We start from the raw sequence: 15,023 nt of genomic DNA on the forward strand, positions 1-15,023 counted from the left end.
TTAGTTTCAAAATATGTTCCTTCTGAAATCCATTAATGGCTAACTTCTCTCACTTCTTTGCCCAATGCAGAATACTATACTGTTGCTCCTAGTGGCTATGTAAAAGTACCTGATGTGAGTATGATTCTGGTTTTGTCAAGCACTTCTATTTTGGATGATATTTTCATCAACATTGCTTTGTAGCATGTTTTGATCAGAAGCAATTATGGCACGCAGAAATTACTAGCAAAAGTTTCTCTTCTCATGATTGATTTTGATTTTAAATTAATTGTAGAAGGATTTCAAACATGCTAATAAAAGATAATCATGTGTTCTTGTTTCTTTCTTTCAGAACATTGAGGGCTATCTTAGAGGTTGTAGTTGCCTTCCAAAAATAAATAATGAGATCATTAACCAAAGGAGTTCTATATACCGGTAAAGATTTGCTAGCTTAGAGGTTGTAGTTTCCTTCCAAAAATAAATTATAATGTGTTTTTTTTTTTGGCAAACTTTTACATGATGTTTCATGAGGGGGGTTAAAATGCTGTTTCTGTATTACCCAATGAATGCCTGCCATGTGTAAGTGGGTGGCTTGTAGGTGCCACGTCATTGTAATTTCTGAAATTCCAAATATGGTCCCTCAACTTTTTATATTAATTCAATTATGTTATTCATAAAATGATTTATGTTTTTTTATTTTAATATTATTTTGGCTAAAAAACCTTGACCTAATTTTAGATCCCCAATCTTGTGAACTTTGTTCTTCATCCTCTTCTTTGTCTCGTCGTCGCCGTCGCCGCCGCCGGGTTCATCTCCTCCGGGTTCTTCATCTTTTTCTTGTCGGCACTGCTGGCTGTTGTGGTCGTAATCTGTTGAGCCGTGTACTTCAGCTTCTTCATCTCATCGCTGCAGTGTTCTTCATCTTCTTCGTCTCGTCGCTGCCATATTCGTATTCTGTCACTGCGAGGTTGTCTAAAAGGCGACCTCCACTTCCTTTTGCGGTCCATTCCACTTCTCAGCCGTGTTCTGGATACCATTGATGTCGTCGTCGTTCTTGTACCTGGAACCTGAAGCCCTAAGCTACCTATGCCCTTGATTTCTTGAAGGTGTAAATAGTGTGTTCTGAAAAGCCCTAAGAGTCTTTCCTTTATGCTTCTAAGGTATTGTTAGGATCATAATAATCACTGTTTTGAAAATGTCAAGGCCAAGTTTAAGTATTCAGGATTGTAGTTGAAGGCTTGTTATTGTGTTTGGTCCTATTATATGCTCTTGGTATGTTAGTTATTTAACAAATTGCCGCATTGCTTCTACTATTTTGCTGCACAGTTCTTACATTTAGTATTGAAAGTAATCTTATATTTAGTTTTGATTAGCAATGATCACTGCATTTTAGTTCTTACATTTAGTTTTGATTAGTTATTAGCTACTTGTTACCTGTTGGTCATGCACTCATGCTCATTCACTTATGTTCTGGTGTTTTCTTTGGAATCTACTAAGGTTGAAGGTCTTATGAAATGCCTTTTTTTCTTCTTATTGTTAAGTTCTATAAATACAGGTACTCATTATAGGCTTTTGGGGAGACTGATTGTGTTTTTGCTGAATGCAAGTTAATCACTACACAGCTTAAATACTGGCCTTGACAAGCACAACAACCTTGGTGTTTGTTTGGTTATGTGACCATTTTAGTATTCCTTCATAAAAATATTCAGTTGGGGTGAAGTAGAAGGAGTTTGGTATTGTTTTTTGTCTGGCTTGTGTTTTCAGTTGGTTAAAAGTCATTCTGCATCTAGGAAATGCATTTTAAGGGGACCAGAGTTGATTTTTACTCCCTCTAAAGTGATGATGCTTCTTAATAGTGCCTGAGAAATCAAAAACATATTGAAGTGCATTTTGAAGTGAAAACTGATAGCAGTCTTAGATAAGTCCTCCACTGTAATCTTAAAAAATTTATATTTTAACTATCTTAATTATCTACAAGCTAGAATGCAGGGTCTTGATAATTCTTTCGCTGAATGGTTAATGCTTTTATCATTGAGCCTCGCTGGATTATAGATGAAAACGGTAATGCTGGGTGATGATACGGAAGTGCTAAAACCTCTGTCACTTTAGTCTGGTATATTATAATGAAGAAAGAGGCATACTGGACTTGATGGGCTATGGAATGTTTTATTGGTGTTTGCTGGCCAATTTCATCTTGATATCACCAACAGCTATATGGGTCCATTCACAAGTATAAGGGATAGCTTGCTGGCTCTATTTTTGCAGCAACTGGAATTGAAGATGGATCTGTCAAGTAGAATTTGAATTGAAAATGCAACATTGAAGAAGGGTATTGGGCAATGAATTTGATTTTGGATGAATGCGATTCGAATTGTTGACCAATTATCTGGTTCATGCAACATCCATTCTACTGATATGCACTCTCCTACTGGTGTTTGTATCATTCATAGGAAGTGGAACTATTTTTTATTGTTGCTTCGATTTATTAGTGCTATCTTAAGCTAGTCATATTCATATAGCTTTCTTTGTAAGGGTTGGAGCACCCTTGTGCTTCCTTAAATTCAATTTTGGCTTTTAAGAAAAAAAACTATCTTAACTCTTGCTTCTCTCTATTCATTACTATATAGCTTGCTTTGTCATGTTCATTTTTTTCATGTTAATGCTTTGTTAATGTTCTTTGTTTTACTTTCAGTGTTAATTTCACTTATGATTTTACTGCTTTGCCTCAGTGAATAATAAATTCACATTGTTTTTGTGACAGACTGTTGATATACAAGGGTAAAACTTGAATATGCCAAGTGGATACAAAATATTCTGGAAAAAAAATGAATTAAAGACAAGTTTCTAAATTGATTTTAGGGTTGAATTTAAATCAAATTTTTGAAATAATTTAGTGTGACTATTTAATTTAAATAACAAGTGTTGGCAATTTTTTGATTACATTTGGAAGATAATAAATGTTTATATTAAGTATAATTGGAAAAACGTTTAATTAAAAAAATTACGTTCTATTGACGTAAATTTTAAAATTGAATCGAAAATTAAAAAAATTAGTGTAATTGCTTAATTTAAATAATAAATGTTGATATTACGATAACCTAGATAAATTTTGAAACTTTTTTGTGTCTAAGTAAATGTTGAAATTGAATTAAAAATAAATTGTTAAATGATTTGGCAAAGTTATTTAATTTAAATAATAAATTTTGATATTATGTATATTTTGAAAAATAATTGAACTCAATAACATCTTTCAGTTGAATTGAAGTAAATTTAAAAATTGAAGTGCACACATAAAGATATAACTTTTTGGTCGTTGACATGAGGACTTTTACGGTTAGGGTTCAAAATATGGTTTAGTCGTTTCTGTAGAACTTCCTGACCCAATGGTTGAAGTTAGGGTTCGTGGTAGTTAAATTATACACATAAAGGAAATACTTTTAGGTCGTCAACATGAGTACCCTTACTGTTAGGTTAAAAGTATGGTCCAATCATTTTGTAGAACTTCTTGACCTAAGGGTTAGGGTTATGGTTAGGGTTAAGTTTAAATGCACAGATAAAGGGATGACCTTTAGGTTGTCGAGGTGAGGACCCTTAGTGTTAGGGTTTTTTTTTTTTTGGTTAAGCCAAATTGATATAAATAAAGAGTACTATGGGTACTCCAACCAAGTACAAAAGATAAAAAACATAATGAACAAATGAATGATAGCAAAAGCTAAAAAAAATCAGCAATTGCCCTCCAAAAGTTTAACACACTATGAGGCAACATATACAACTACAAGGACCCTTAGTGTTAGGGTTAAAAGTATGGTTCAGTCGTTTCACTTTTTGACCAAGGGTTAAGCCCTACGATTTGACGGTGTTGCGACCAACTCACAAGGGTATGCTCTTAAGAAGATACCATACGAGGGGCCAACGCGACCTCATTCAGGAACGGACCACCCCGACTCAACTGATAAGGCGTTCGAGCCGCCTTACCAAGGACCGAGATAAACTACATAAGCATGAGTACACCAAATAAACCGTGTGCTCAGAAGCTCCACTTAAAGGACTTCACTTTTACACTTGGAGAGACTCGAACACAAACATTGAGTCTATAAATACAAGTTCCTTCGTTCATTTGTGTAGCATAATATTCATTATTAATTAGCATTTCCTGAGTTTTTTCTAAGACTCGTTGATTCTTTCTTTGCTCACTCACTGATTTGACTGTCAGATTGTTTACTACAAGTACTCCCCCTACACTTGAGGCCAACACCACCTTACTCTCAAGAGCCACGACATAGCTCCACCACCAAGCACAACAAGAGGAGCAATCCAGAATTCGTGAAGAATAAGTTTAGCTGTTTCCATGGAGCTTCTTGACCCAAGGTCAATGTTCAGTTAAAGTTCACACATAAAGGAATGATTTTTAAGTCGTCGACATAAGGACCCTTAGTGTTAGGGCTCAAAGTATAGTTTAGTTGTTTATGTGGAACTTCCTAACCCAAAGGTGACAACTAGAGTTGGTGTTTAGTTGAAATGCACACGTAAAGGAACAAGACCCTGCGTGTCATTTCGATCATATCTCACTCTCCCCTAATTCAGCCCTAATATCCTGTATCGACTATCAACTCCAAATTGCTACTATCTTGCAGCCACGATCTGATTCCAAATTGCTGGCAGGAAGACGGAAAGGCCCAGGTGTAGATGAAGGGAAAGACGTTGACGACGTACATGAAAGAAGGGGATGGGGTAGCGGTTGTTGGGGGTGACCGGTGACGTCTACTTTTAGGCCCTAAAACTATGGGTAATACATCTTGTTCCATCTTATTTCATCATTTTTAATGTCTTTTTTGGGGTTCATTGTTATATATAACACTAAATTTACATAACTGGATTTGGTTAAGGCCTACTGATTTTGAGATCTGGACTCTGGTGACCTCGCAGTGACAAGTGCAACAGTGGTACCCCAACTTCTGTTTAATAACTATGATCTTGGACCCGAACAACTTGTTTTTCAATGTCTAAAAATCAGAATATTTTATGTTCAACAACAATTTGGAGGGGTAAGTCTACTTAAACTTGTTTGTAACTATTGTTTAGGCGTTCTTGTTTGCTATAGTCAAAAATCAAAATCAATACCGGAGAAAAATTCTATATGAATAGTTTCTCGGTTCAAGAGTTGAGCAATCACTTTGCTTCAATCTATGCACGTTGATGGGGTTGTTGAACTTTTACTGAGTCTATTCAATTTGGTTGATTAGTTTGAGTCATCATATTATGACGCCTTCATTTAGTTATCATTTCTGTTGTTTGGTTTGGGGAGTGTCATCTTCTGGTTTATAATAGTTCTTGATGTCCATTTGGTTTGTTTGTGAGTTACTTTTTCTGGGTGCATCTGAGGTAAAGCTCTTCATTTCCCTTGTTGACAATTTACACCAGGTGTATTTATGTTTAAGCTCAACATGCTTAAATAGTTCTTAATGATAATATTTAACATGCAGTTCCTCAAGGCTTAAAGGCATGGATTGATTTTGACTAAAAAGGAGTTGATCCAGATATGCTGTTTGAACAGGTGAGATCTCACTCAAGTCTCAACCTTGGACTGTTTTTAACTGTTTTCATGCTTAAAAAATGAAATGTGCAGGATCAATAAATCGTAGAATGAGAAAATCAGCTCCATACAATAAGTATGGCTAATTTCTCTCGGCGAGTTTCGTTTTGTGCATTTCTTGTTCTAATAGCTAGTTATGCTAACGAGTTTCTCATAACTTCTCATTCTAGGTGATCATTTGGTGGGCTGGTCTTATGATAGGTCCTGTTTCGATGGCACTCACTTTCAGCAATTTGGAAATCATATTCCTTTGAAGCATAACAGAAAGGAAAATTAACTTCACATGCTTGTGCTTGCTATGTTTTGGTTCCATAAAGGAAAAGAATGCCAACACTAAGGAGAGAAAAAAGAATGTGATTACAAACTTCAGATTCACTGAAGGTAAAGAAGGTTTTGAGGACCTGATGGGTAAAGCGCTGATGAAACATGGCATGGTGACCCCATCAAGTCATGCACTATTGGAAGATATACTGCTCTAGCTTCCCCAATTTAAACTAAAATTGTTGAGCTGTCAACTGCATTCAAGAAGCTAAGATGAGGATTGGAAGGAATGGAGAGTCAAAAGAATTCATATCATGATTAATAGTTTCAGATTTGAGACTCATTTTTATGTTTTCCGTTGTAGCCTTTCATTGACTGTACAATATTCTATGTAACAGATTTCAAATAAGATTTTATACAAGATAGAATTGCGACTTTGTTAGCCTTTCCTTAACTGTGCAATATTCTATGTATCATGTTCTGGTTAATTTTCAATGAATTGGGACACTGTAAACTTTTATGAACACAGACAGAATAGTCTTCCATTTGCTCTTTTTAATAATCCTAAATTGCATTGCTTTCACTACTGTTGTACAAACAAAATCTAACTTCTAATGGACGTGGGTAAGAATTTTATATAACCATTAAGTGTGGTGTACAATTAGACCCACACCATATTTGCTGATACTAATAATTTGATCTGCAAGTTAGTTAATGTTTTTGAACTTCTGTTAAACCAGGTTCTTTAATTTGTAAATTCTGTTAAGCCTTGGATAAAATGACAATAAATTTTAGAGGAGCAAGTTGAAATTGTGATAGTTTCTACTGTATAGAAAAGCAGATTTGTTCTCCATTAAAATGAGTGGTTGATGAGCTATTTGATAGTTTCATATTGTCATAAGTATTTCATGTTTTTCCGTGTCTCAATCTAATCTTGATACATAGCTTCAGCAGCCCGTACTAAATGTGCCTACAATAGTACAATCACTAAAAAAAAAAAAATCTTATATTACATCACTCTTTAAACAACAGATGAAGCTGCAAACCAATGTGTTAACTAAATTTCAGAAACATGAATGCAACCCTTACGGGAAAATACATTTGCTTGGGCATGAGATGTTGCCCGCACATTTTCTTCTAAAGTTATCATACTAATCAATTATTATTGGGGCATAAGGTTTAACTGAAAAAGGTTTAGCACAACAGTAGACAAAGGATCAGATTTCAAGCCTCATTATATTGCCATCAAAACTTTTGTTACATCATTGTCCAACTATTGAAGTTCAATAGTGCGCATTCAATAAAGTACATAATTCATATTCAATAGAAACTTTCCTATTCTACATAATGATCTTCACACATTAGCTTTGCACTTTCGATCTTGAAACTTCAATAAAGATGTTTATAACATAACCACCGCTTCCAGGAGAAGTCTTTAATTTGACGGTATCATATGACTCGTAAAAGTGAATATATTTTGCATGAGTTGAGGTAGAATATGACATTCGGAAAAGTGAATATAACAATTGCTTTTAGATCTTACTCCATTTAACATCTACTACTACTATACTGAGAAGGTAAAAAAAATAAAAAAAGCAAAGCAACATTGAGATATGGGACTCTACAGGAAGAATGCAGAAAACAAAAGAGAAAGGCACTCACAATTAAAGGTCTGTCCATATGACTGAGATCCACCTTTCCCTTTTGAGCTAACTCCAATTCCAAGTGGACCTAGTGATTAAAATGCTTACCAGTAAGTAAGTGTGATATTGATTGTACAGGTCATTGAAAGAGAGCGACCACCCCCTAAGTAAAAATCATTGACAGGGGCTGTTATTTTCAGCAAAAACAAGTCTGTTTCTTCTAACTTCTGCACTCGGTCTCTTCATCTCCAAATACACACTTACGACTTGCAACGGAGGTGATTTTCGTCAAATCAAAAGGAGCTTGTTGCGAAGGTGCACTGAACGAGGCTTGCGGCGACGAGGGAGGGGGGCTTGCAACGGATGATGTGTTTGGGACGGAGGAGGATTTGCGATTCAAAGGAAGGAATCTGGAATAAGGGAGGAGGCTCGCGCTTAAAATGAAACTGGAACACGGTCGAGCCACCACCGGCGAGGCTGCCGCTGAAGAGAGCAAGAGGATGAATTTTTCAGAAGAGGATGAACTAGGGTTCATGAATTCTTCTTTTTAATTCTTCTAAAATCTTATTTTAAGTTTTTTTTTTGTTATAGAGGAAAATAAAATCTTATTATAGGTTTAATTTGATATTTTAATTACAAAAATAATTAAGATATATAAAAACTTGGGGCTAAAATGAAAAACTTAAAAAGTTAAGGACTAAAGTTTATAATATAAAATTTACTAGTCAAAGAGATGGCATGGCATCATAGCATCTTATTATTGGTCATTATAAGGGGGGCATGGCTGCTGTTTAAAACACAAACAGCATTTTTAAGCTTACCTTTTTTTATAGGCAAATGTTAGTGGTTAGTTGTTAGTAAGTTAGAAAATTCCTTCAAATTTTCTTTCCAAGATTCGAACCCTGGACCTTCCCCTTCCCAACCCTGGACTTTTCGTCCTTGATGTATAACCCTTGTGCAATTTTGGTCCCCTATGTTGAAAACGTGCAATTTTGGTCCACTTAAGTTCTGGACGTGACAATTAGGTCCCTCTGTTAGTTCTCCGTCTAAATTAGCACACGTGGCTCTCATTAATGAGATGGCACTGACCCTACTGCCAGATAGAATTCCACGTAATTAAAACGGGTGAATTAAAAAAAACATTTCATTTGTCCTTCCAGAACTTCATCTTCTTCTGTACCCAAAATAAAACGTCAAATGAAATGAAATGTAGCACGACACCATTTCATAAGCAAGGATTGAAGCAAGATTGAAACTTTACGTTCCAGATGAAGACCTAATCAGAGAGAGTGGAGGCAATAGCAGAACCCCATCTTTTTCAGCAGATCTGTGGAGGTAACAACAAAACCCCAAATCTCCATTGAGTTCTGGGCTTGAGTTTGGATGGTGGTGGTTACGAAGAGGGCAAACACGAGGTGGTAATAGGCGTAGATGAGGAGGACGACGCAGTGGTTCCCTGGACTTTAGGGGTTTCATGATTCCTGGGTTTTGTGGGTTGTCAGAGGTAAGGGATGAAGGGGGAGGGTTGACTGTTGAGGATGAAGGAAGGGGGAGATTGGAAATTAGTAGTGAATCTGGTGAAGGAATGGAAAATAGTGCTTCTGATTCTGCTGAATTGAGAAATAGGATAGATGAAGAAGACAAATTAGAAGTCGAAGATGGGTCTTGGGTTTGTAAAACTGAAGTCATAGATGTAGGGGTGGTGAGTATGTATTCACCCTAATATATCAATTTATCTTGATTCTTGTTCTGTTGCAAATATCAATCTTTTTGCTTTTGGAACTGTTAGATGAAGGTGGACGGTTGGGGATGAAGTGAAAGATGAAGATGAAGAGCGTGAAAAAATATCTGGGTTTTGTGGGTTGTTAGAATAAAGGGATGAAGGGGGAGGATTGATGATGAAGGAAGATGAAAAGCGTTAAAAATTTTGGGTTCTGATTTTCTGAATTTTTGGGTGAATATGATGGAAGATTTTTTTTTTAAAGTGAATATGATGGAAGATTGATAATGGAGTTTTTTTTAAACGTAGTGATAGGGTGAAGATGGTAGAAGAGTGATTTTAGGGATAACCTTTCATATTTTAAATTATTTGTTTTATTTTTTATTTTTTAATTTACTGATGTGTCATTTATTTATTTTTTTAAATAACATATGTCATTTATGATGGTGTAGTTGGTAAAAAAGAATCTAAAAAAGAATATTCTGTTTGAAATTTGACAAAGAACTAACGGAAGGACCTAATTGTCACGTTTAGATCTTTGTTGTACCAAAATTGCTCATTTTAAACAAAGGGGACCAAAATTGCACAAGAGTAATACATCAGGGACGAAAAATACAATTAAGCCTAAACAAAAAATGTTTTGTTTAACCCTTTCCTACCCCACTTTTTCTCTTCCCAACACTCCACATCATCTTCTCTCTCCAATTCAACAAACTCTCAACAATTACTCACTCCAATGGTTTTACTTAACTCTCAACACCCTACCCCACCACTCACCACTCACCCTACCCCACCACTTTTTTTTATTTCACATTTTTATTTAATTTTATATTTTTGTTTTTATAATTACATAAAATTACAATTATCGATTTAAATTAAATTAAAACAATAAAAACTTAACAAAATTTTTTTTTAAATATAGACTATAATTTTTTTTTCTTAACTTAAAATGCAAGACAACAAACTAAGCATACAATAATTTATTTTGGTGAGAGAGATAATAAGAGAGTAAAAAAACTTGGTTTTTTTTCTGTGTCCAAATCAAACGAACCAAGTCTCTATTTATAGAGAAAAAAAAATCATGAATTTTGGTATAATTTTTTTTTTCAGAAAATATTTTTTTTGATGAAATAATTGAGTTCAAAAGATAAGGAAAAACAAAATATGGAGCAACCAATCAGAAGAAGCCACGTGGCAGGAGGAAAAAAAAAATTCTCTTTCCTGCGCCTTGTCTGCGCGTGTTGTGCACGCGCCTGCGGTGGCCACTGGCATCGCGCCACGTGGCACACCGCAGGCTCTTTAATTTTGTTGAAAATCTTCAACAATTTTCTTCTCTCTCTTCCCTTTCAACCAACTTCAACAACCACTAAACCCCTTCAACAAAATTCAACAACATTAAACAATCAATTCAACCATCCATTGTAGATGGTCTTACCACTTGAGTTAACCCTTATGTAATATTCCTCTGATCTCTCTTGTTAATTTGGTATTGTCCAATTAACTAATCTTTCATCATACCACTTTATTATTATGTATACCATGCTATTCAATACTCAATAGGTAAAATAACTATTACATTATACAACTTATCTAAATTTTAGAGTAAAATACACTCACCTCCTTCAAGGTTTGCAAGAATGAAACTCCAATTTTAACTAATAACTAATTATTAATGAAGAATATTTTTCGTCAGTAAATTTGTCTCTATATAAAATGGGGTGGGGTGTAGATTTTAGATAAGAATGGGGTGGGGTGTAATTCTAACAAACCTTGAGGGGGTGAGTGTACTTTACTCTAAATTTTAATATAATATTGTCAAGATGTATAATCACATGTTTTAGTTTCAGAATTTTTTCAAAAAAAAAAAAGATAATGTTAATGTTCAATCACATAATATTTTGTTTATTTTCCGATGTCCAAAAAAAAACATAATGTTTTGTTTTTTTGAACGTCAATCACATAATGTTGATTCAATAAATATTGCACAAAAAATAAATAAAATTTGTTTGCATTTACCCCATTTCTTTCCTACACAAATTAAAATTATAGAATAATAAATGATTTCTACAATTCAATCCCATAAACTGCGCAGTGTGACTTGGTGCATAACAGAACTATTCTCATTGCTTTCACGGAGCTATGAGAACAAGATCTCTCTATCCATTGGCACCAAACTTCTTCCTCCTACAAGTGAATTTGGAATAGCTTATTTTGTTTTTGGGTGAGAAACTAATGTTATGTTTCTTCAATATATTTTCTCATTTTATAAATGTTAAATGCTATAATGAAGAACAATCCCGGTTGAAACTTACAATAATGTCAGTTCTTATTTTGAATATTCATTTTGTTGATCTGCAGATACTATGGATCCCTTTAAAGGACAAGGAGGCATTCAGATGCTGCTAACTGCTGAACAAGAAGCCCAACACATTGTTTCTAATGCAAGAAATTGTAAGATGGAACGTTTTTGTTATATGATCTTGTTATATATAAACTTTGATATAATTTATTGCACCGGAGAGTTTTACAGAATAGTTTTACACAGACATTCAATCATACCTCTGAAATTTCTCATAACACGAACTCTCTTTGTGTTTTCTTATTTTAATTTATTGATGATGTGGTAAAATAGTCAATTCTAATTGGATATCTGTGTAAAATTTTGGTCAGTGCATAATTATCGAAGTCGTAAACTTTTCATCATTTACCAATATTTAATGAATGAATGGGGGTTTCAATTTCTCAGTGAGGACTCAAAGGTTGAAGCAGGCAAAAGAAGAGGCAGAGAGGGAGGCAGCTCAATACAGAACTCATATGGAAGAAGAATATCAAAAGTCAATTTCAGAGGTATAAAATGTTGTCTCAATAAAATTTAAACCTGCATGGACCTGTTTTTATTTGAATAGAAGTATTTATTTTCTTTGCTTATTGGGTTGAGTATGCTTAGAATACTGGGAGCTCTGGATCTAATGTAAAAAGGCTTGATCAAGAGACAGAGGCCAAGATTAGAAATTTAAAGAAATCAGCATCAAAGGTCAACACAGAAGTTGTTGACATGCTACTCAAGTATATTACAAACATCAAAACATAATGGCCTACGGTTAGTATGCTAACTCTTTCAAGTATTTGATTTCACAAAGGCTCTTTCAAGTAAGATAAAACTAATGAAGTAGCCATAAACAATGGCAGGATTATCATCACATATAAGGATCAAGATTCTTTGTCCCCATTTGTTGTTTTCTTACCTAACTCACCAATAAAATTGTGTCATGTACACAAGTATGACAGTTATAACCTTAGATGAGCTGTTTTTAAATTACGTGACATAATTTAATTGATGAGACATGAAAAAGGATCGTGAGGATTTTGGTTCCACATATAATATACCATTTGGAATGTCTTATCTTTCACATTAGTCTTTGTTAATTTATATGTACTGCATATTTATCCTTTGTGTTTTCTTATTATTCAGTAATTGATGAAGATTGCAGCATAAGGAGTCATCACCAACAATAAAATAGGCAAAGTTAGAAGAATGGTCTAAAGACTAATCGATATCACTCTAGTGGCATTGCATAAAGACTTAGCTGCAAAACTATTGCCTTCAACAATTGTCATTTGTCCCGAAGTGAACAAAAGCCTTTTTTTCTCTTCTCGTATTTAATATAACTATATGCTTAATAATACTATTTATATTATTCAGAATGCTTAAGAAAATACAGACTCTTTCTTCTTCCCATCAAAGAGGAAGTCATCTGGATTGAAGACTCGGAGGTTTTGCATTGTTAGAGTACAAACACGAATTCTCTTTATGTTTTCTAATGGGGTAAAAAGTGTTTAAGAAAGTTTAGAGAAAAGCAACAACAACTTGTTAGAATCGATTTTAATCAAGTAGAATTGATTATGGATTCCAAACATGCACTAATTAACCACAATAAGAAATCTAGTGGTAAGCAAGTTAAAATTGATTATGGTTTTCAATAAGTTTGGTTCATCACTAGTATATATTACTATCAATAAGATGTTAGTTTAGTGGTAAGCAACCTAGATTCCGATAAAGATGTGAGAGCACAAGTTCGAATATCAGGAAACATATTTGTTAGAAGAAACATGCAACCGTATCTTGAATGGGTGACGACATCCGTCAATGACCAAAAAAGTATATGTTGTTAATACAAGCCTCCTTTTTTTTTTTGGTCAATATTAATACAAGCCTCCTTCATCATCATAGTTAACCACTTGCTAAAATAATAATGGGAAATCTAACTATTTGGCATGCACATATGTTAAGAATAAATCAATGCCCATATATGTGTCCAATAAATTAATAAGAGATTGGTCATAAACTTATTACGTGAGTTCGTACTTTAATGTCAATAATTGAATAAAATTATTCAGCACTTGATTGACCGTACACTTATAAGAAAACCATGTAAAAATTTGGCTATAGCATGACAATATTAATCAAACATTTTTTTCGTTAGGCTTGGCCATAGTTGTAGTGTATGCGCACCAATTTTCTGATTTTTACATAACATAATATTGTGCATAGCAAGATAGGAATCCCTTGTGACTTTCGACTGCTTTCTCATACTCATCAGCCAATCTGGACTTCATTCCTTTCTTCAATAGGGCATATAAAAGCAAGAATTTGTGATCTCTTTTGCCATGAATCTAGTTAAAGCAGCAATGTGACCATTCAATTGTTGTACTTCCTTCAAATTCCTAGGGCTTCTCATCTCTAGCACCACCCTAAATTTGTTTGGTTGATTTCATTTCCCATTAAGATAAGCATGAACTCTAAAAAAATCTTTTCTTGGACTACAAAGGCACATTTCAACGAGATCAAGTGCATATTGCACTTCTTAAGTTTGTCAAACACTTGCAAGAGATCATATGCATGGTCCCTGAAGTCATGATCATGACGACAATCATGTCATCAATGTAGACTTTTCCACTAACTTCCTAATTGAGGCCTTCGAATACCTTTGACATCCTCTCTCTGACATTCATCAAAGTTATGCTCTTTTATCACCAACTTCTCACGACTTACAAATATTTTCTCTGTATCAGCTTACGCGTTCGATTGATAAAGTTTTAACAACCAAAGTTTGGGTCTATATCAGCCATGTCAACAACTGTATGTGATTTCAAGTCTATGTCCTTTCATAGAAATTTCTCAAAACATATTTAGAGGTCACTAAAGAAGTTGAGTGCAATGCTTGTGAAATTCTCAAGGAGATCTCCCAATTGAAAAGGTTAGAGCTCTCATCGGTTTAGTTAATGTCTTAATGGAGTCTCATGAGCGAAATCGAACGTTGCATGATTATCCAACAAAAGCCATGAACACATGAAAAATACCGAATTTCACTAACACGTATATCAAAAATCAATTAACTCTCCGAGAAAACATGAACTATCTCCCTTGTGAAAACTTGAGCTAGTTGAATTTGAAGAACCAAGAATCAGAATTCAAATTCTAAAATTTAAGAAAGCAAAAAATGCCCCTCCAACTAGAAATATTTATAACTGGTGACAATCAAAATAGAGTTTAAACTTTGAATGGAAAAGGTCGACAATTGATTAAGAATCTAAAATAAAAGCAAAAAGCTTTTAAATAATCATAGAGAGAATCAAACAAATGAGTGAAAAGAAAAAAGAAAAGTGAGGCATCAAACCCTAGTAGGATGTTGAGGAATTATATTGGAGGGATTAAGGTAGAATTTGATAGGGATGAGAGTGATGTGATGTAGGGGGTTGAATTGAAGGAAATGTAATCAATGATAGGATTCAGGTGTTTTAAGACAAAGTTCATTAAAAGACCACA

General features: G+C 34.3%; 1 protein-coding gene and 2 long non-coding RNA genes across 3 annotated transcripts; all 3 read left to right on the top strand.

Annotated features, from left to right (window-relative positions):
• The first annotated feature begins 691 nt into the window (after window positions 1-691).
• Window positions 692-2,618, top strand: LOC130728458 (uncharacterized). Its single transcript, XR_009015680.1, has 2 exons — window positions 692-1,139; window positions 1,535-2,618. It is a non-coding gene; the product is annotated as an uncharacterized LOC130728458 (long non-coding RNA).
• Window positions 2,619-4,224: 1,606 nt separating this feature from the next.
• On the top strand, window positions 4,225-6,357 carry LOC130728460 (uncharacterized). The gene is made up of 4 exons (XR_009015681.1): window positions 4,225-4,765; window positions 4,866-5,024; window positions 5,463-5,533; window positions 5,743-6,357. It is a non-coding gene; the product is annotated as an uncharacterized LOC130728460 (long non-coding RNA).
• A 4,925-nt stretch (window positions 6,358-11,282) lies between these two features.
• LOC130732338 (V-type proton ATPase subunit G-like) lies at window positions 11,283-12,956 on the top strand. Its single transcript, XM_057584405.1, has 5 exons — window positions 11,283-11,417; window positions 11,555-11,647; window positions 11,943-12,043; window positions 12,144-12,296; window positions 12,669-12,956. Exons 2-4 carry the CDS (start codon window positions 11,560-11,562, stop codon window positions 12,285-12,287), a joined length of 333 nt encoding a protein of 110 aa, XP_057440388.1. The 5' UTR covers window positions 11,283-11,417; window positions 11,555-11,559; the 3' UTR covers window positions 12,288-12,296; window positions 12,669-12,956.
• Window positions 12,957-15,023: the final 2,067 nt, after the last annotated feature.

This window comes from Lotus japonicus, chromosome 1, assembly GCF_012489685.1.
Source record: "Lotus japonicus ecotype B-129 chromosome 1, LjGifu_v1.2".
NCBI lineage: Eukaryota > Viridiplantae > Streptophyta > Magnoliopsida > Fabales > Fabaceae > Lotus > Lotus japonicus.